Genomic DNA, 22,862 nt, shown 5'->3' with positions numbered 1-22,862 from the left:
GTGGTGTAGAATGTGTTTGTGGCGTGTGTGTGAGTGTGTGTTGTCTGCGGCGCTGAGTTGTGAAACCACGTGTGCATATTATTATCCGGGGGCGGCTTTTTTTGAGCCACATGCAGCGATAAATCTGTTTGGGAATGGGGGCACTGTACCACATCCTGAAGTACGAGACACATGGGGCGTCTCGTACTTCAGCAAAACAAATTGCCAGCAGCCGTTCAGGGGCAGCTACTGCCGAGATATAAACCAGGGGGACAGCAGTCTCTGCATCGCTGCTCTCCAGAGGAAGACTCAAAGCTATTTTCTTTGGCCAATAACAGTAAAGCAGTCCTGGGATGGCCAGCAGTAAATTCCTGTCAGGTAATTAAAGTCAATAGCGAAGCCTCACTCAGTCAGTAGCCAACAAGGTCAAATGGTACAGAGGAGAGCTGCACGGTTGGATAATGCCAAACAAATATATAAATAAATAAAGTGTCATCTTATTTCATTAACTGAGCGGTGTGGGGTGTGACAGGGTAATGCAGCCTGCCCCCTGTTCTCAGCCTGCCACGCCTCCTGTGTGTGCAGGGTGTGACACTCTGGCTCCATGGACTTTGATTATTGAGCCAGGGTTGTTCATTTTCATTGTTTGGGTGTATTTCTATGTTGGGTATTCTAGTTGTTCATTTCTATGTTTGGTGATTAGTCATATGACTCCCAATCGGAGGTAACGAGTGTCAGCTGTCGGCTCGTTATCTCTGATTGGGAGCCATATTTAAACTGTGTGGTTTCTCTTTTGGTTTTGTGGGTTTTTGTTCCTGTACAGTATTTGTAACTGTGGACTTCACTAGTCGTCTTGGTTTATTGTTTTTGTCGTTCGTGTACTTTTCTCTAATAAAGTCATGTTCGTTCAACGCGCTGCGTATTGGTCCGTTTCCTCAGACGATCGTGACAGAAAAACCCACCATAAAAGGACCAAGCGGCGTGTCAAGCGGCAACAGGATCCACCTACACAGGATTTATATCCACCCATAAAGGATTCATGGACATGGGAGGAGATTCTGGATGGTAAGGGGCCTTGGGCACAACCGGGAGAATATCGCCGTCCTCGTGAAGAGCTGGAGGCAGCTAAAGCCGAGAGGCGGCGATATGAGGAGGCAGCACGGAGGCAAGACTGGAAGCCTGTGGGTACTACCCAAGAATTTCTTGGGGGGCTAAGAGGGAGTGTGGCGAAGTCAGGTAGGAGACCTGCGCCTACTCCCTGGACTGACCGTGGAGAGCGAGAGTACGGGCAGACACCGTGTTACGCAGTTGAGCGCATGGTGTCTCCTGTACGCAGGCATAGCCCGGTTCGGTACAGTCCAGCTCCACGTATCGGCCGGGCTAGATTGAGTGTTGAGCCGGATGTCATGAAGCCGGTCCCACGCAGCTGGTCACCAGTGCGTCTCCTCGGGCCGGCGTACATGGCACCAGCCTTGCGCATGGTGTTCCCGGTTCGCCCACATAGGCCGGGTGCGGGTTATTACACCTCCCCGTACTGGTCGGGCGACGGGGAGCATCAACCCAGGGAAGGTTGGGCAGGCTCAGTGCTCAAGGGAGCCAGTACGCCTGCACGGTCCGGTATTTCCGGTACCACCTCCTCGCTCCAGCCCAGTACCACCAGTACCTACACCACGCACCAGGTTTCCAGTGCGTCTTCAGAGCCCTGTGTCTCCTCCACGCACTGGCTCTATGGTGCGTGTCTCCAGCCCTTTACCACCAGTGCATACACCACGCACCAAGCCTCCTGTGTGTCCCCAGAGTCCTGTGCGTCCTGTTGTTGCTCTCCGCACTAGCCCTGAGATGCGTGTCCTCAGCCCGGTACCTCCAGTTCCGGCACCACGCATCAGGCCTACGGTGCGTCCCCAGGGTCCAGCATGCCCTGTTGCTTCTCCCCGCACTAGCCCTGAGATGCGTGTCCTCAGCCCGGTACCTCCAGTTCCGGCACCACGCATCAGGCCTACGGTGCGTCCCCAGGGTCCAGCATGCCCTGTTGCTTCTCCCCGCACTAGCCCTGAGATGCGTGTCCTCAGCCCGGTACCTCCTGTTCCGGCACCACGCACCAGGCCTACGATGCGCCTCAGACGGCCAGAGTCTGCCGTCTGCCCAACGGGGCCTGAACTGTCCGTCGGCCCAACGCCGTCTGAACTGCCCGTCTGCCCAACGCCGTCTGAACTGTCCGTCTGCCAAGCGCCGCAGGAACTGCCCGTCTGTACTGAGCCTGCAAAGCCGCCCGTCTGCCATGAGCCTTCAGAGCCGTCCGCCAGACCGGAGCCGCTAGAGCTCTCCGCCAGACAGGAGCAGCCAGAGCCTTCCGCCAGACAGGATCAGCCAGAGCCTTCCGCCAGACAGGATCAGCCAGAGCCTTCCGCCAGACAGGATCAGCCAGAGCCTTCCGCCAGACAGGATCAGCCAGAGCCTTCCGCCAGACAGGATCAGCCAGAGCCTTCCGCCAGACAGGATCAGCCAGAGCCTTCCGCCAGACAGGATCAGCCAGAGCCTTCCGCCAGACAGGATCAGCCAGAGCCTTCCGCCAGACAGGATCAGCCAGAGCCTTCCGCCAGACAGGATCAGCCAGAGCCTTCTGCCAGACAGGATCAGCCAGAGCCTTCCGCCAGCCAGGATCCGCCAGAGCCGTCCAGCCAGGATCCGCCAGAGCCAGTTAGTCAGGTACTGCCCCTTAGTCCGGTGCTGCCCCTTAGTCCGGTGCCGCCCCTTAATCCAGTGGGGTTTAGTTGGGGGGTGGTCATGTGGAGGGGGCTACGGAAGCGGATAGTGACTAAGGTGGGGTGGGGACCACGACCTGGGCCAGAGCCGCCACCATGGACAGACGCCCACCCAGACCCTCCCCTAGACTGTATGCTGGTGCGCCCGGAGTTCGCACCTTTAGGGGGGGGTACTGTGACACTCTGGCTCCATGGACTTTGATTATTGAGCCAGGGTTGTTCATTTTCATTGTTTGGGTGTATTTCTATGTTGGGTATTCTAGTTGTTCATTTCTATGTTTGGTGATTAGTCATATGACTCCCAATCGGAGGTAACGAGTGTCAGCTGTCGGCTCGTTATCTCTGATTGGGAGCCATATTTAAACTGTGTGGTTTCTCTTTGGTTTTGTGGGTTTTTGTTCCTAGTTCAGTCATAGTCACTGTAGGACTTCACTATCGTCATTTGTTTGTTGTTTTCGTGGTTGCTTTTATTTAATAAAGTCATCATGTTCACTCCACGCGCTGCGTATTGGTCCGTTTCCTCAGACGATCGTGACACAGGGAACAGCAGGAGCTCCTGATCTCAGCTCTGGACTAACACAGGAGAAGGCAAAACACCTGGGACCTCCTGACACAAACTATCATGCATGTGTACGTGTGTGTGTTTGTGCATCTGTGCGTAATTCGTCTTTGTCTTCTTCACATTACCAGGACAAACACTTCTCCAAGATAAACACATTTTTCATCCAACAATAAACCAATATGGTTGATATTAATGAAACCCTTTGATTTAAAAAGAAGGTCATATATTTAATTGTAATCAAAGGTAACTGCATGAGCCATGAAACCAAAATATCACACTGAGTATACATATATTTGATTACACAAGCAGATCAAACAAGTAGGGAACATTTAGAAATTCTTCAAAGATTACGTTTTTCATTATTGCTTCCCTGTTCTTCCTTCTCCTCTTCATGGCGCTTGTTGAGCACATGCATACATACAGTACCAGTCCAAAGTTTGGACACACCTACTCATTCCAGGGTTTTTCTTTATTTTGACTATTTTCAACATTGTAGAATATTAGTGAAGACATCAAAACTATGAAATAACACATATGGAATCATGTAGTAACCAAAAAAGTTAACAGGTGTGCCTTGTTCAAAGTTAATTTGTGGAATTTCTTTCCTTCTTAAATGTGTTTCAGCCTATCAGTTGTGTTGTGACAAGGTAGGGGTGGTATACAGAAGATAGCCCTATTAGGTAAAAGACCAAGTCCAGATTATGGCAAGAACAGCTCAAATAAGCAAAGAGAAACGACAGTCCATCATCACTTTAAGACATGATGGTTAGTCAATCAGGAAAATGTCATGAACTTTGAACGTTTCTTCAAGTGCAGTCGCAAAAACCATCAAGCGCTATGATGAAACTGGCTCTCATGAGGACCGCCACAGGAAAGGAAGACCCAGAGTTACCTCTGCTGCAGAGGATAAGTTCATTAGAGTTAACTGCACCTCAGATTGCAGCCCAAATAAATGCTTCACAGAGTTCAAGTAACAGACACATCTCAACATCAACTGTTCAGAGGAGACTGCGTGAATCAGACCTTCATGGTCGAATTGCTGCAAAGAAACCACTACTAAAGGACACCAATAAGAAGAAGAGACTTGATTGGGCCAAGAAACACAAGCAATGGACATTAGACCGGTGGAAATCTGTCCTTTGGTCTGATGAGTCTAAATTTGAGATTTTTGGTTCCAACCGCCGTGTCTTTGTGAGACGCAGAGTAGGTGAACGGATGATCTCCACATGTGTGGTTCCCACCGTGAAGCATGAAGGAGGAGGTGAGATGGTGTGGGGGTGCGTTGCTGGTGATACTGTCTGTGATTTATTTAGAATTCAAGGCACACTTAACCATCATGGCTACCACAGCATTCTGCAGCGATACGCCATCCCATCTGGTTTGCGCTTAGTGGGACTATCATTTGTTTTTCAACAGGACAATGACCCAAAACACACCAGGTTGTGTAAGGGCTATTTGACCAAGAAGGAGAGTGATGGAGTGCTGCATCAGATGACCTGGCCTCCACAATCACCCGACCTCAACCCAATTGAAATGGTTTGGGATGAGTTGGACCGCAGAGTGAAGGAAAAGCAGCCAACAAGTGCTCAGCATATGTGGGAACTCCATCAAGACTGTTGGAAAAGCATTCCAGGTGACTACCTCATGAAGCTGGTTGAGAGAATGCCAAGAGTGTGCAAAGTTGTCATCAAGGCAACGGGTGGCTACTTTGAAGAATCTAAAATCTAAAATATATTTTGATTTGTTTAACACTTTTTTGGTTACTTCATGATTCCATATGTGTTATTTCATAGTTTTGATGTCTTCACTAATATTCTACAATGTTGAAAATAGTCCAAATAAAGAAAAACCCTTGAATAAGTAGGTGTGTCCAAACTTTTGACTGGTACTGTACGTATGTGTGGTGTATTTTCTGTGCCTGTGCCCAGTAGTATTGTTAACAAGCTTGTGAGTCCCCTAATGCCCTGTAGGATGCAGTGCACTGATGTGGAATAGACACCCGCCCAGGCAGCCAGCCTTGGGACTCTGCAGACACTGGATAAGAGCCTGCTCTGGAGGGAGGAGGGGTCCAGGGGCAGGCCAGCACTGCTCACTGCCCCCTCTTCTCTCAATCCCCTCTCTCAACCTCCTTCCCTTCAGCCAGGCATGAGGCAGGATGGCTGCATTAGTATTCTGCTGAGACAGGCACACAGAGATAGGAACTCTTTCTCCTCTACCAGTGGATTTATCAGCTTGGCCTTTTTCCCCTTTCTTTCCTTTGCCTTACTAAGCTAGGCTAATTTTGTTTAATTTTAATTTAGTGTTTCACTTTGTAGCTGCATTAAAAACAAAAGCCTTTTCCCACCTCTGCCCATCCCTAGTTGAGAGGATATACAGTAGAGTATGGGGTTTATTGAGAGGGGGGTCAGTGAGTCCCAGGTTCATTTGAGACAGGTTGCCTGTTCCTTCTGCTTACCAGACGGGCTGTTCAGGACTGCAGGCTGCTATCAGACATTGATAGCATCTCCATCTGATCCTGGTCCTACAGGAGAGACACCGGCAGCCTGTCGTCACAGCCTCTGATCTGCCTCCTCCTTCTCATCCTGTCCTTATCTTCTGTTTCCTCCTCCTCCCTAACTTCCTCTCTGTCTTCCTCCTCCTCCCTAACTTCCTCTCTGTCTCCCTCCTCCTCACTCTCTTACCCTCTCTCTCTCCCTCCAGTCCTCCTCTCTGTGGCCTTAGATCAGTGCCTTTCCGTTATTGCGTTTTCAAAAGATTTTCAAAAGATTCACTCTCTTCTACTCCTCTTCTCAAGCATTTGTTGTGGATCGTTATTCCCTGTCTTCCCCACCACCTTTTCTCTCACATTTCATTTCTGTCAGATTTTTGATTAGCATGTGCACAGCTTTATATGCAGTTATCAGCTGCGTAGACATTCATTCAGCCAGGCTGTACCATTATTTGTTAGCCTGTATGAAATGTCCTCCTTTATTTACTGCTTAATACAGTTAGTTTGGGATGCAACTCAGGGTGATGAAGCCCAGTGAACAGGAGAGATGTAGAGGCAGCCAGGGGAATAGAGCAGAGCAGAGCAGTAAACTGAGCGCCTGTAGGGGATGCGGTAGTGTCACATTTCTCATTGATCGCTACCTAAGGCCCATGAATCACTCTGTCCTTGCAGCCCTTGGCATTACCACCAGATGATAGTAAGACTAGAAATATCCACTATTGGTCAGTCCCTGTAGGGTTTTGCGATTCTGAGATCACAATACATTTTAGCAAAATCAACAATTCCCTGCATATTATGCGAGGGCTTGCAAATTTGACCAATCATTGCACTATTACCGCATAAAACTGTCTGATCCTTACTCTATGAAAAGAGGGCTCGCAATTTTAACCAATCACCAGACTTTTACCGCATTAAATCAAGCCACACATCAACAAATGTTTTCCCCCATCAGCGCATTTTTTTTGTGACAATTTGGACAAAATCATTGCATATTGCCATGCAAAATGTCAGAATTGCCGCAGCAAAGTCACGCATTTTTGCTATCTATCACAAAAAACTGCCGCGAAACCATGGAGGGACTGATTGGTCCATGCACTCACATTGGTACCATGACCTTATAGACATAAATCTGTCATCAATTGTCATCAATGATCACCATGTATTGTATATGAGAGATGAATTCACTGTAAATCCTTTATATGTCCTTCTGCCATTGCAGGCAAAGACTCCCAGCTAAGAATGTATACTACTACCGCTGCCCTGACCATCGGAGGAACTATGTGATGTCCTTCGCCTTCTGCTTTGACCGAGAGGATGATGTGTACCAGTTTGCCTACTGTTACCCCTACACCTATACCAGACTGCAGCACTACCTGGACAGCTTGGAGCGCAGGAACCTGGACTACCTGCAGAGAGAGCAGCTGGGGCTCAGTGTGGTGAGTGTGTGCATGCTTGCTTGCATGCGTGCGTATACGTGTGTGTGTTTGTGTCGTTGTGTGTCATCTCTCCCTCATCATACTGTTTTCAACAGACTACCAGAGAGCCCCCAGCCCAGGTCCAGCAGTCCTCTGCTTCATCTTTTCATGTTATCAGTATGACTGTTCAACTCTTTGTGATTGTAGCCTGAGAGAGGACAGGATTAGCGTCCTTGACTGTGCTAGAAGGTGTGGTGTGGAGGCTGGTGGAGCCAGCCAGAGTGTGTCTCTCTGCCTCTCTCTGTGTTGTGCCTGTGCAGCACTGCACGCTGGTTGCCCTCTGAGGGATAACACTGCTGCGTGTAATCAGGAGAGCTCTCACCTTTCACAGGAGCAGGTGCTGGATCATGCACGCTGCCTGCAGTACTGTTTGCTCTTATCAAATAATTGTAGGAGAAAATCTCATTAGAAATGCTTGAGAGTTTATTTTTTTTACATTTGTCAAGGAAAGCTAGCTGCAAGCGCCAATGATGAAATTGTATTTATTGATAAAAAGGAGTCAAATATTTATGAAATTTGGTTTGAAGGGCAGATGATGTTGGTGATGGTGATATCTCAACCAAGAGGAGCCCAGAATTGGCAACAAAGACAAGAACAGGCATCAGCATATTCCTTCCATAGTTCCCATCATAGAATTAGAATTAAATTGAATTGTATTTATATGCTTCCCACTGTCCTATCACACTTTCAAGTACAAATGAGGGCTTTTATGCCTCACCAGCACTTTGTTCAGACATAAAACGGAGTGAGTTGGCACTCAGACTAAGGATTAGTATGCATAGTCATAGAGGTGTTTTATGGCCTTATTTGTCTTTTAATGTCCTGTGGTCCTGGGTCTTTGACAGCCCGGCCCAACCCTCTCATTACGACCTGCAATGAGAGAGGGATGAGGGGACCTTTCCGTCTGCTGCAGTAAAGAGCCCCAGTCCCTCCAGTGGCTCCACACACCCACATGATACATGTTTGCTGGAGGAGCTTACCATACGTGTATGGAGATAATATACTCCACACGCACACGCATACACACACACACACACACACACACACACAGATCACATGTGCATATCTACACACACAGTGAAAGAATGATTTTTGTCCCATTGCCCTTTCAGATGCAGCGATGGCACCATGGCATTAAATAGCAAATGGACCCTATAGGAAATCATCAGGGGGTAAGAAAAAAGCCTTGCCATTTAGTGTGACATTCACCAGTGTCCTTGACTGAGTGCCTTATCATGAATAATAGCATTTTCAATCAGCCTCTCACTCTCAGTTTAAGTTGTGCATGAAGGCATAAGATAGAAAGTGCTTTACAATCCTCATTATTTCTGATCATTAGGTATGGCTTGCTCATAGGCTAGTCATAGCTCCAAATGGAACTGATTGGAAAGATGTATCTACACTTTTGAGGTGTGATTATAAATGTAAAATGTGATTATAAATCAGCAGGTGCTTAGATTGTTTCAGCCCAGAATGAGCCTGGAAGTGCTTGTCAGATCTGCAGGGCTGGAATTTGTGACACAGTTCCTCCACTTTTACTTTAAAAACCTCTGTTAGCCACCTGGGCTGCATCCTTGTTGGAATCTTGGGGGGTGTGAGCATGGCCAATAAAATGCTAGGGAAGGTTAATGCTAGGACCAAGTTTTGGGCTAGAAAGTGCAAGCTGCTTGATAAGGACTCAATGAGAGTGCTAGCCACTGCCCTCATTCAATGCCATTTTGACATACGCTACTCTGGTTTTGGGGCTTATTTAAGCTTCTGAAGGGGAAGCTCCAGATAGCCCAGAATAAGCTGATCAGGGTAATATTGAAGGTGAGTCCATGTAATCACATATGCAGGAGCTGCTTTCAGGAACTCAACTGGCTGCCTGTTGAGGCTAGGGTGTCCCAGATTAGACTGGGTTTGGTTTACAGGAGTATTTATGGTTCTGCGCCCAGATATGGAACTGATTACTTTCCCCATGTTAGGGATGCACACATCCACAGCACCAGATCAGGTGTTGCTAATGTGTGCTTATACAGGTTCAGGAATAATGCTGGGAAAGGCACTTTCTTGTATACAGGAGCCTCAGAGTGCCCATAAAAACGACGCCCTCTCTGGGAAGCTTTAAAAAGAAGGTTAAAAACTGTCTGTCTTGTGTGCCCATATGAATGTTCCCTCCGATGTAACAGTCATAATGAAATAGATGTTTTTATTTTGTATATGTTTTGCTGCCATACTGTGTAACGCTGTGTTGCCGATCTTGCCGAGCCATCTTGTCACAAGAGGACCACAATGGAAATAAGTCCTAGATTTTGTTTGTTATCCTCCATGAATTTACTTATGTACATGTATGTCTTTTTTGAGTTTTATGTATGCTTGTTTTAATAATATGTACTAAAACCCCCTCTTCTACTCAGAGTTTACTGATGCACAGTCCCTCATTGTTGGAGGGATTTGAAAGGAGAGTAAAGTCTGTGAGTACATTGGCTGCTGTCTCAGGGAAAGTAAACAAAGCCAGAAAAGAGGAGGAGGAGAGAAACTCGACTGAGAGTGGAAGACAAGCAGACAGAGGAAAGCAGGCCTCAGGGCCGAGCTGCTGTAGCACACTAGGTCTACCTGCCTACCGATAAACAGCTGCAGTAATTGTGATGTCTCATCTCCACCAAACGCACAGAGAGAACATAGCTCCACTGTAATAGGGGAGGACTACTATAATTGCACTTCTGGGATAATAACAAATGCTTGAACTGCGTATTGCCTTTCAGCCTCCCTCTCTCTACCATCCCTTTATCGTTCTCTTTCACTTTTCCCCACTCCCTTTACATGCAGTCGGTTTTTATAAGCACCTAGATCTGCTGCAGGGACCAGTAGTAAAACTGCTTTTTGATGGCGTATGTGCCAGGTGAAGACAAAGGCATTGTAAGCATAGTAAGCAGTGTGTGTGTGTGTGCATGTTTGTGTCAGTGAGTGTATGGAAATATTTTTGCCATCTGCATTTGCCCAGGTGTCAATCAATGAGATGTGGGGTGAGGTTTGAAAAACCTCTGTTCATCTGTGACAACTTGAAACAGCAGAACAGACAGCTCAGGCTTTTTTTAATGGTCAGAGGTTTCTTTCCTTTGTCTCTTTTAAGGCAGACTTTACGGATATAGCTGATGTCTCTCTTGCTACTTGTACCCTAACACATTCTTTGTGATGGTCTACAGGCCTGTGATGGACTAGTGGATTTTATAGAGGGTTTTATAGAGTTTCTGTGGAAGGGTCATGCACTGTATCCATTCCCCTGTTCTCTCACTGTCTGAAGATTTCTCCAACAATCCATTCCTTGACAGTTGTGTGAGCTATCTCCCACCAGAGGGACAAGTCCATGGAGACAGAGTGGATTCTGCCTGGACCTTTCTCTGCTAACAAGTGTGCGCACTCCAGGCATAAGTTTCCTTAAAACTATTCCACCATTTATTTCGTATTGACTGCTAGAAAGACAGTCAGGGCCCAGTATTGGTGCTAGTACACAAGTTGACAAAGCATTTTCTTATGGGCAGAGTAGGAGTTGCAGAGAAAGCATTTTTACCATTCCTTTCCTGTCATGATGGCCAACTGTGACACATTTTGTTTTACCTCTAACAAAGCAGCCTGTATCTGCAGCCATCTAAGATGAATGTGCAAATGAGAGTGAGGAGTCGATAGCCATCCTTAAGTCTGCACCCCTAAGTTCCACAATACTTATCATGTTTCAAGAGGAAATAATCACCCTAAAAGTATTGCGCAACATACAGGATTTGTTTAATTTTTAAGTGTGCAGCTGAATAAGAAACATAAGTTCCTCAAATTTGACTTAGACAAACAATAAACGCACATGGTTGCAATGGAGCGTACACAATGCTTGCTGTAATATCCACAACACCCTTTGCTCCTTTAGGTATTTTGAATTCTTCACAAAACCGAGCTCGTCTAGAATAATAGGCCTTCTACAGTGCCCTGCGGATGTCACCTTCAAACGTTTAAGGCTCTGTGGGACCCGGCAGCTCACACAGACTGAGGACTAAGAGGCTCCTCCATCCAAAGGCTCCAAGGAGGGGGAGGCGTGTGGAAGCTGGAGATGATATGCTGGTCTGGGAAGGTGATATTCTGCTGTCGTAATGTCACTGGGTCTCCTGCAGACAGGCTGTAGTGGACTGTGTCCTGGTGCCTGTTAGTGGGAATAAAGGATGAGAGGGGCCTTTGGCCCACGGAGTGGGCACTGCGGCTGTCTACTGAGCTTATCGCTGTGTTTGTACACTGGGTGCCAAGATTTAATCAATAGCGACTTTACCTTCCGCTAGCAGATAAGGTCAAACTGACTGGAACGTTAGTAGCTGATGCTAGAGAAGAGTGAGACTAGGCTTGTCTTTCCTACTGCATGGCGGATGGATGGCTGTGCCGTGTGAAACCAGGCTGCTGGATAATTGAATGAAGTCTTGTCATTTACTGGCTTAACAGCAGCCAAAGTGTCTCTCGCAATATCATGAAGCATCCTGCTCTTCTTTGTGTGTCCACTCTTTCACATCCCCCGTTCAAGGATGCTGTTGACATGTCGGTTCTTCTATGAATTATTCTATGATGGTGTTCTAATTTGGAGAGCTCTCCAACAGCTGACCAAATTATTATTATTATTGTTGGTCCACCATCAGACCGCCTGCCAATCTACCCTCATTATCATCTATATGAGCTGAGAGCACAATATCACATACAGCAACAGTACTAAGTGGAAGTCCTTAGGAACATGTAGAGGGAATAGATTATATCTAGTTCTGCTGTCACCCTGAACTAGAGAGATAGTGTTTGCCCATATGTGAATAGCCTGGAATGTCTACACCAGACCTCGACTCAACCTTTCTGATTGGGTTGTGGGATCATGCATGATCACTTCTGATTGACGGTTGTCCCTGGCTCTGGTTTCTATGAGAAGAAGCTGGTGGACTGTCAGTATTTTCCATTGGCTTTTATTGGTATTTGACCTCTATTCCAACAGAAAGTGCTGATGTGACTGGATGTGCATAGGGATATAAATGGGTCGGTTTCACCTGTTCTATCTCAGCGAGGTTGCATCAATGGCTTGGCCTCTGACCCCAACAGTAGAGCAGGGAACTTATTCCACATGAAATTGAAGATAAAAGGGTTTATCTGAGCCCATGCTATTAAGCTGGCCTTTCATCTAGAACAATGATTCCTCCAGGCTGTAGTCCCAGTGCTTTATTGCATATCAAGACCCCTATATCAATGCCATCTTACGGTATAGTACAGTAATGAAGGAAAGATGGAATGGGCTGGAGAAAAGGTAGGTATGGCTTGTGTGGTGGAGACAGTGGCCATTGGCAGTAACATACTTAATATTAAGTGGAATTGGAGGCCATAGCCTATATGTGGTCGAAAGATTATTCAGTAGAGGGGTTGTCAGACAGTGGTGTATTTTCCAAGTTGACTTCCAAAATTGTAAGTTGATCCTCTGACAGCAGACTTGCTGTCAGAGATATTTATTTTTGAAATTGGAAATTGCACACACCTTTAAGTCTTAACTCTCTCTCAACCTTGTGCAGCAGATAGAATGTCTGAGTGGTGAGAGAGGAGAGAGAGGTGCTTTATGGAGAGGAGAATATCACCCAGCATGACTTCATGTTGTCACTTAGCTGGCAGCAGCTCTCTCTCTGCCTCAGATACAACACCATGCCAGAGCCTCCTCTCTCAGTCTGTCCTATATGCACTCACCTGTACTAGATAGAACTCCTCCATCATCAACAACCCTGTCCTCACACCCTGAAGACTTCTGCAACGGAGGAGAAGTGGTATTGTAGCTGACCCTGGAGCCTCAGTTTGGGCCAGAGACTTCTCACTCTCAGTGGTGTAGCTAGCTGGGTAATGGTGGTGCAGTGTGGGAAGGAAGGCTCTGTGGAGGGAGGTGGGTACTGTAGGTGCTGCCTAGCGGCAGGCAGGGCGGCATTGGAGTCATGTGGAGGTGGTTTGGGGAGTGAGTTATCGAGTGACAGAGGACGAGGGATGCGTTCTCAAATGGAGCCCCTGCAGTGTTCAGAGTCTCACTCTCTCAGAGAAATCTAATCCCAGCCGCAGAGCTCTGTACTGCTGTCTATCTCTCTCTCTCTGCTGCCCGCCAATTAATATTTACTAACAACTGCTTTCTAGATGACTCCAAAAAGTGTCTGTTTAATTTTGTTGTCAGGCTTCCTCTCCCATGGGGCCAAGGAAGAGGAAAAAAATGAATCGTTTTCTGAGAGTTTTCAGGTTTTTAATAAGACAGAATATACTTTTCTGACAGTGTAATTGCTTTCCATTCCTAGATCCATAGTTGGGACCCTGGAAAGAAGAAAAGAGGAGAGAGAGAACGAGAGGGAAGGGGAGAGATAGGAGCAAGCAGTACAGTAGATAATGTGTTAGGAGAAAACAATGAAAATTAATAGAAAGAGTTGCTCACCCTCCAAATGCAGCCAAGCTTGAAATGTACTTTGATGGAAACTTAATTTGTTGTAAATGGGTGAAAAACATATTTAGGTATAGGGAGGAGCGGCTGTGGCGCCTGTCTGTGGCAGATGAGGATGCTATGCTCTGAATGCTTCAGCTGAATGGGGAGAAAAATACATAGCCTGTAGTATGCTCATTCAATTTGGAGATGGATATTCATTATCACTCCCTCCTTTCACATCTTTTGGGCTGCAGATAAGTCTGTGATACTAGTGTATTTCTGATAACTTCAGCCTGTCAAACGTTACCTAGAAGGATGATAGTGTGTGTGTGTGACCAAGTTGGTTTGGGGACAGATCTTATGTGTCTGTGTGTCTAATTCCACAGGGGAAGATTATCTTGCGCTGGTTTTGAATCTTCAGTACTGTATAGATCAATACAGACAAATTTGTTTTCTGATAAACTGGAGGCTAGGGTATGGAATTACTGTCAGGGTAAATCATCAGAAACCTAGTACTTTTTATCCCTGCCTGCAGTTATATCCTAGACCTCAACATACAGTACCAGTCAAAAGTTTGGACACACCTACTCATTCAAGGGTTTTTCTTTATTTTTACTATTTTCTACATTGTAGAATAATAGTGAAGACATCAAAACTATGAAATAACACCTATGGAATCATGTAGTAACCAAAAAAGTGTTAAACAAATCAAAATATATTTTATATTTGAGATTCTTCAAAGTAGCCACCCTTTGCCTTGATGACAGCTTTGCACACTCTTGGCATTCTCTCAACCAGCTTCATGAGGTAGTCACCTGGAATGCATTTCAATTAACAGGTGTGCCTTCTTAAAAGTTCATTTGTGGAATTTATTTCCGTGATAATGCGTTTGAGCCAATCAGTTGTGTTGTGACAAGGTAGGGGTGGTATACAGAAGATAGCCCTATTTGTTAAAAGACCAAGTCAATATTATGGCAAGAACAGCTCAAATAAGCAAAGCGAAACGACAGTCCATCATTACTTTAAGACATGATGGTTAGTCAATCTGGAAAATGTCATGAACTTTTAAAGTTTCTTCAAGTGCAGTCGCAAAAACCATCAAGCGCTATGATGAAACTGGCTCTCATGAGGACCGCCACAGGAAAGGAAGAACCAGAGTTACCTCTGCTGCAGAGGATAAGTTCATTAGAGTTAACTGCACCTCAGATTGCAGCCCAAATAAATGCTTCACAGAGTTCAAGTAACAGACACATCTCAACATCAACTGTTCAGAGGAGACTGCGTGAATCAGACCTTCATGGTCGAAATGCTGCAAAGAAACCAGTACTAAAGGACACCAATAAGAAGAAGAGACTTGCTTGGGCCAAGAAACACGAGCAATGGACATTACTCCGGTGGAAATTTGTCCATTGGTCTGATGAGTCAAAATTTGAGATTTTTGGTTCCAACCGCCGTGTCTTTGTGAGACGCAGAGTAGGTGAACGGATGATCTCCGCATTTGTGGTTCCCACCATGAAGCATGGAGGAGGAGGTGTAAGGGAGGAGGTTGTCGGGTGAGGTCGTCGGGTAAGCTTGGCTTTATACATAGTTTGGGCTTTGTCGAGTAAGGCTTAAACTATGTATTTAGATTGTAGTTAGGTATTGTAGTTAGGTATTGTAGGTAGTTATCGTGGGTTGTTGTATGTAATTATTGTAGGTTAGTATTGTATTCGGCTGAGCCCGGTGAAGCACGAAGCTAGCTGGCTAACCCACTACCTAGCGGGTAGCTACTGGCAACTATTAGCAACGGCATAGTTGTTTCACGCCTGAGAGTGCCTGTAATTACGCCAGCTGGCTGCCTACAATAATTACATACAATAATTGCCTACCATTCAGCTGTTTTCTAACCTCATTGTCTGAACCGTTAACGTTAGGTAGTAAGTGGCTACTGTGCTTGAAATTTAGCTAGCTTGTTGCTACCTGGATAGCAACTAGTAAACAATAGCTGGAACGACCTAGCGAACAGACGCGAACTGGCTGAGTCAATTCAGTGGCTAGCTTTGCACTTGGCTATCTAACAGTAGCTGCTAGGGGTAAGTCATAACCTACATTTGTGTTTTATTTTTACATATTGGTAGCTAGAGTCGTTCAAGGAATTCGGGACATGGGTGACTAGTTAACGTTAGTTTTGCTCTCTCTGTGTGTTCGTGCCGTGAAAGGAGGGGGTTTCTTCTTTGTCTGAAAGCAATGGCTAGCTAGTATGCTAACTATTCTAGCTAACTAACTGGCTGAATAAGTTGACGACGGACTCGCTCAAGCTGTCGGGACTAACCCACAACGTTAGACACGGACACGAACGATCTGCTTGGCGTGTTGACACACTGGTGGTTTGTTGTGGCCGAGTATTGGTGCTAAACCGTGTTGTTGGAGTCCGGCATGCTAACTGGCTGTGGCGTCTTATGACTAGGTGCCCTGGACGATTTTCACGGAAGAATACTGTACCTAGTTAGCTAGCTGAATAAACTAAGTTAGTCTATTCCTAGATAACATTGAACCGCTGTAGTTTACAACAATTATAGTTTCTGAGGTGGAAGTTGGGAGAGTTATATTTGGGTGTTGTGGTGAGGGAGGCCCCGCTCTCTCCTTTCCCAGATGTTTAGTTAATTTCATTCCGATCTCCTTTGCATTATTGTAGCCATTTTCTGCAGCCTGTCAACTATGCCTCTGTCTATCCCTGTTCTCTCCTCTCCGCACAGGCTATACAAACGCCTCACACCGCGTGGCTGCTGCCTCTCTAACCTGGTGGTCCCTGCACGCACCACCCACGTGGAGTTCCAGGTCTCAGGCAGCCTCTGGAACTGCCGTTCTGCTGCCATCAAGGCAGAGTTCATCTCAGCCTATGCTACCCTCCAGTCCCTCGACTTCTTGGCGCTGACAGAAACATGGATTACCACTGAAAACACTGCTACTCCTACTGCTCTCTCCTCGTCTGACCATGTGTTCTCGCATACCCCGAGAGCATCTGGTCAGCGGGGTGGTGGCACAGGAATCCTCATCTCTCCCAAATGGACATTCTCTATTTTTCCCCTGACCCATCTGTCTATCTCTGACTGCTCTTCTCTGTGTCACGGAGGCTCTCCGCACTGCTAAAGCTAACTCTCTCTCCTCTGCTCTTGTCCTTCTAGACCTGTCTGCTGCCTTTGATACTGTGAACCATCAGATCCTCCTCTCCACCCTCTCCGAACTGGGCATCTCCGGCGCGGCTCACTCTTGGATTGCGTCCTACCTGACCGGTCGCTCCTACCAAGTGGCGTGGCGAGAAGCTGTCTCCGCACCACGTGCTCTCACCACTGGTGTCCCCCAGGGCTCAGTTCTAGGCCCTCTCCTATTCTCGCTATACACCAAGTCACTTGGCTCTGTCATATCCTCACATGGCCTCTCCTATCATTGCTACGCAGACGACACACAACTAATCTTCTCCTTTCCCCCTTCTGATAACCAGGTGGCGAATCGCATCTCTGCATGTCTGGCAGACATATCAGTATGGATGACGGATCACCACCTCAAGCTGAACCTTGGCAAGACGGAGCTGCTCTTCCTCCCGGGAAGGGACTGCCCGTTCCATGATCTCGCCATCACGGTTGACAACTCCGTTGTGTCCTCCTCGCAGAGTGCGAAGAGCCTTGGCGTGACCCTGGACAACACCCTGTCGTTCTCCGCTAACATCAAGGCGGTGACCCGATCCTGTAGGTTCATGCTCTACAACATTCGGAGAGTACGACCCTGCCTTACACAGGAAGCGGCACAGGTCCTAATCCAGGCACTTGTCATCTCCCGTCTGGATTACTGCAACTCGCTGTTGGCTGGGCTCCCTGCCTGTGCCATTAAACCCTACAACTCATCCAGAATGCCGCAGCCCGTCTGGTGTTCAACCTTCCCAAGTTCTCTCACGTCACCCCGCTCCTCCGCACACTACACTGGCTTCCAGTTGAAGCTCGCATCTGCTACAAGACCATGGTGCTTGCCTACGGAGCTGTGAGGGGAACGGCACCTCCGTACCTTCAGGCTCTGATCAGTCCCTACACCCAAACGAGGGCATTACGTTCATCCACCTCTGGCCTGCTGGCTCCCCTACCTCTGCTGAAGCACAGTTCCCGCTCAGCCCAGTCAAAACTGTTCGCTGCTCTGGCACCACAATGGTGGAACAAGCTCCCTCACGACGCCAGGACAGCGGAGTCACTCACCACCTTCCGGAGACATTTGAAACCCCACCTCTTTAAGGAACACCTGGGATAGGATAAAGTAATCCTTCTAACACCCCCTTACCCCCCCCCAAAAAAAATAAAAATAATAATAATAATAATTTGTAAAGTGGTTATCCCACTGGCTATAAGGTGAATGCACCAATTTGTAAGTCGCTCTGGATAAGAGCGTCTGCTAAATGACGTAAATGTAAATGTAATGGTGTGGGCATGCGTTGCTGGTGATACTGTCTGTGATTTATTTAGAATTCAAGGCACACTTAACCATCATGGCTACCACAGCATTCTGCAGCGATACGCCATCCCATCTGGTTTGCTCTTAGTGGGAATATCATTTGTTTTTCAACAGTACAATGACCCAAAACACACCTCCAGGCTGTCTAAGGGCTATTTGACCAAGAAGGAGAGTGATGGAGTGCTGCATCAGATGACTTGGCCTCCACAATCACCCGACCTCAACCCAATTGAGATGGCTTGGGATGAGTTGGATCGCAGAGTGAAGCAAAAGATGCCAACAAGTGCTCAGCATATGTGGGAACTCCTTCAAGACTGTTGGAAAAGCATTACAGGTGACTACCTCATGAAGCTGGTTGAGAGAATGCCAAGTGTGCAAAGTTGTCATCAAGCCAAAGGGTGGCTACTTTGAAGAATCTCAAATCTAAAATATATTTAGATTTGTTTAACACTTTTTTGGTTACTACATGATTCCATATTTGTTATTTCATAGTTTTGATGGCTTCACTACTATTCTACAATGTAGAAAATAGTACAAAATAAAGAAAAACCCTTGAATGAGTAGGTGTGTGTCACGATCGTTATAAACAGCGGACCAAGGCGCAGCGTGATAGGCGTACATACTTTTATTAAAGTTCACCACACGAACAAAAACAACAAACGATACGTGAAGTCCTAGGTTATACACCAAAACAAACCTTACGGAACAAGATCCCACAATCAACTGTGCAAAACAGGCTGCCTAAGTATGGTTCCCAATCAGAGACAACGAGCAACAGCTGCCTCTGATCGGGAACCACCCTGGCCAACATAGATCTAAACGATCTAGACAGAAAACAAGGAACAACTAAACATAGGAACCAACACCCTGGCTCAACATTAAAGAGTCCCCAGAGCCAGGGAGTGACAGTACCCCCCCAAAGGCGCGGACTGCGACCGCGCCAACCGAGTCCCCAGAGCCAGGGCGTGACAGTGTGTCCAAACTTTTGACTTGTACTGTATATATAAAGTTCCAAGATAGCGTGGCAGTGCGGTCGTGTTCTCTTGTGTGTCCATGTAAATAGCCTGTTTTTTGTATTTTTTTTGTATTTTACACTTTTCATCCTTCTACTAAATATACTTTTCTGCAACCCGCCTCACTCAATGTGGAATGGATTATATTATTTACTCACCTTTATCTAGAATCTCCAGTTGAAACTAGCCAGCCAGCTAACTAGCTAACTAGCTACTTGCTATTAGCCACCGTTAGCGATTTTCACCCAGAACATCGGATTTTCTGCCGGAATAACTGAATCACTGGACCTTAACACCGGATCTAGCTAGCCGCAACAGAATGGATGTCGAATGGATGTTGCTGTAGGCTAATCACCACTGCCCCCGTAGCACCAGTTAGCCTTGAGCCTTGAGCTAGCCCCGGCTATCTACCTCTCTGTCTACTGGACGGGAGTAGCCAGCTAACCAGCTAACTAGCTACTTGCTATTAGCCACCGTTAGCGGCTTTTTCTCCATTGTCCATGGCCTGTACTACCTACCAGCCAGCTCTAGCCTGGACTATTATCGGCCAGTCTGCACTGTCTGCACAGCGAGTTATCGACCCAGAACCGGATTTTCTGCCGGAATCACTGAATCACTGGACCTTTAACACTGAATAATCGCAACTAGCTAGCTGCAACCAAATGAGCGTTGTTGTTGGCTAATTAGCCTTGAGCTAGCCTTGAGTCAAGCACATCTCCCGGCTATCTACCTCTCTGTCAACCGGACGGGACCTCCTAGAGTCGACACGTAGCCCTGCCGATCCATCACGATTGGTCTGCCGACGTAATCATCTTTGGTTTCAACAGGCTTCCCGTTGCGACGACCACGAAGATCCATCTGCTAGCCCCAGCCCGCTAGCACACGCAAACTACAACCGTGCTTCCTGCTCGCTGTGCTGAAGCACCAATTTCAACTGCTCTCTGACTCACATATTGTTCACTGGACCTTATTATCACTCAGCTGCACAGCTGATGCCTGCTGGACTGTTCCTTTACACGGTACCCTGTCCTGTTTATTCTGTTTAGCCTCAGCCCAAACTTTATCGCCATTACCAGTTGTTGTCTTAGCTCTCTCTAATAACACCTGTGATTGCTTTATGCCTCTCTCCCATGTCAATATGCCTTGCCTATTGCTGTTCCAGTTAGTTCTTATTATACAATTTCACTGTAGAACCCCAAGTCCCTCTCAAACTGCCTCAAATAGTTCCTTTGTTCCACCCCCCATACACGCCGAGACCGGCTCAATCGGTGCCTCCAGTGATGCTATCTCTTTCATTGTTACCCAACGCTTAGGTTTACCTCCACTGTACTCATATCTTTCCATATCCTTGTCTGTACATAATGACCTGAATCTTTTCTACAACGCCCGGAAATCTGCCCCCTTTATTCTCTGTACCCAACGCACTAGAAGACCAGTTCTTATAGCCTTTAGCCGTATCCTTATTCTAGTCCTCCTCTGTTCCTCTGGTGATGTAGAGGCTAACCCAGGCCCTGCAGCCCCTAGTATCACTCCTACTCCCCAGGAGCTATCATTTGTTCACTTCTGTAACCATAAAAGCTTTGGTTTTCTGCACGTTAACATCAGAAGCCTCCTCCCTATTCACTGTGTTAGCACACTCCGCCAACCCTGATGTTCTAGCAGTGTCTGAATACTGGCTTAGGAAGGCCACCAAAAATTCTGAAATTTCCATCCCCAACTTTTCAGTCTAGATAGAACTGCCAAAGGGGGTGGAGTTGCAATCTACTGTAGAGATAGCCTGCAGAGCTCTATCAGACTATCCAGGTCTGTGCCCAAACAGTTTGAGCTTCTACTTCTAAAAATCCACCTTTCCAGAAATAAGTCTCTCACTGTTGCCGCTTGCTACAGACCCCCCTCAGCCCCCAGCTGTGCCCTGGACACCATATGTGAATTGATTGCCCCCCATTTATCCTCAGAGTTTGTACTGCTTGGTGACCTAAATTGGGATATGCTTAACATCCCGGCCATCCTACAATCCAAACTAGATGCCCTCAATGTCACACAAATTATCAAGGAACCTACCAGGTACAACCCTAAATCCGTAATCATGGGTACCCTCATAGATATCATCCTGACTAACTTACCCTCTAAATACACCTCCGTCTTCAACCAGGATCTCAGCGATCACTGCCTTATTGCCTGTGTCCGTAACGGGTCCGCGGTCAAGCGACCACCCCTCATCACTGTCAAACGCTCCCTAAAACACTTTAGCGAGCAGGCCTTCCTAATTGACCTGGCCCAGGTATCCTGGATGGATATAGATCTCATTCCGTCAGTAGAGGATGCCTGGTTGTTCTTTAAAAGTAATTTCCTCTCAATCTTAAATAAACATGCCCCATTCAAAAAATACAGAACTAAGAACAGATATAGCCCCTGGTTCTCCTCAGACTTGACTGCCCTTGACCAGCACAAAAACATCCTGTGGCGTACTGCATTAGCATCAAATAGCCCCCGCGATATGCAACTTTTCAGGGAAGTTAGGAACCAATATACACAAGCGGTTAGGAAAGCAAAGGCTAACTTTTTCAAACAGAAATTTGCATCCTGTAGCACTAACTCCAAAAAGTTTTGGGACACTGTAAAGTCCATGGAGAATAAGAGCACCTCCTCCCAGCTGCCCACTGCACTGAGGCTAGGAAACACTATCACCACCGATAAATCTACAATAATCGAGAATTTCAACAAGCATTTTGCTACGGCTGGCCATGCTTTCCACCTGGATACCAGTACCCAGGCCACTAGCTCTGCACCCTCCGCTGCAACTTGCCCATGCCCCCCCCGCTTCTCCTTCACACAAATTCAGACAGCTGATGTTCTGAAAGAGCTGCAAAATCTGGACCCCTACAAATCATCTGGGCTAGACAATGTGGACCCTTTCTTTCTAAAACTAGCCGCCGAAATTGTCGCAACCCCTATTACTAGCCTGTTCAACCTCTCTTTCGTAATGTCTGAGATCCCCAGAGATTGGAAAGCTGCCGCGGTCATCCCCCTCATCAAAGGGGGTGACACTCTAGATCCAAACTGTTACAGACCTATATCCATCTTGCCCTGCCTTTTGAAAGTTTTTGAAAGCCAAGTTAACATACAGATCACCAACCATTTCGAATCCCACCGTACCTTCTCCGCTATGCAATCCGGTTTCCGAGCTGGTCATGGGTGCACCTCAGCCACGCTCAAGGTCCTAAACGATATTATAACCGCGATCGATAATAGACAGTACTGTGCAGCCGTCTTCATCAACCTGGCCAAGGCTTTAGACTCTGTCAACCACCGCATTCTTATTGGCAGACTAAATAGCCTTGGTTTCTCAAATGACTGCCTCGCCTGGTTCACCAACTACTTCTCAGATGGAGTTCAATGTGTCAAATCGGAGGGCCTGTTGTCTGGAACTATGGCAGTCTCTATGGGGGTGCCACAGGGTTCAATTCTTGGGCCGACTCTTTTCTCTGTGTATATCAATGATGTCGCTCTTGCTGCTGGTGACTCTCAGATCCACCTCTACGCAGACAACACCATTTTGTATACATCTGGCCCTTCATTGGACACTGTGTTAACAAACCTCCATACGAGCTTCAATGCCATACAACACTCCTTCAGTAGCCTCCAACTGCTCTTAAACACTAGTAAAACTA

At 46.8% G+C, this 22,862-nt stretch overlaps 1 protein-coding gene across 1 annotated transcript in view; it reads left to right on the top strand.

The window, feature by feature from the left end:
- LOC121540249 (cytosolic carboxypeptidase 6-like) overlaps positions 1–22,862 on the top strand; it is a 499,145-nt gene that overhangs the window by 316,452 nt on the left and 159,831 nt on the right. Inside the window, exon 5 of the mRNA XM_041848977.1 lies at positions 7,011–7,227. Coding sequence (XP_041704911.1) covers positions 7,011–7,227 — 217 coding nt within the window. The remainder of the gene's footprint in view (positions 1–7,010; positions 7,228–22,862) is intronic.

Source organism: Coregonus clupeaformis, chromosome 26, assembly GCF_020615455.1.
Source record: "Coregonus clupeaformis isolate EN_2021a chromosome 26, ASM2061545v1, whole genome shotgun sequence".
Lineage (NCBI taxonomy): Eukaryota > Metazoa > Chordata > Actinopteri > Salmoniformes > Salmonidae > Coregonus > Coregonus clupeaformis.
The sequence above is the reverse complement of the archived record's forward strand: the minus strand, read 5'-3'. Positions and strand labels throughout refer to the sequence as shown.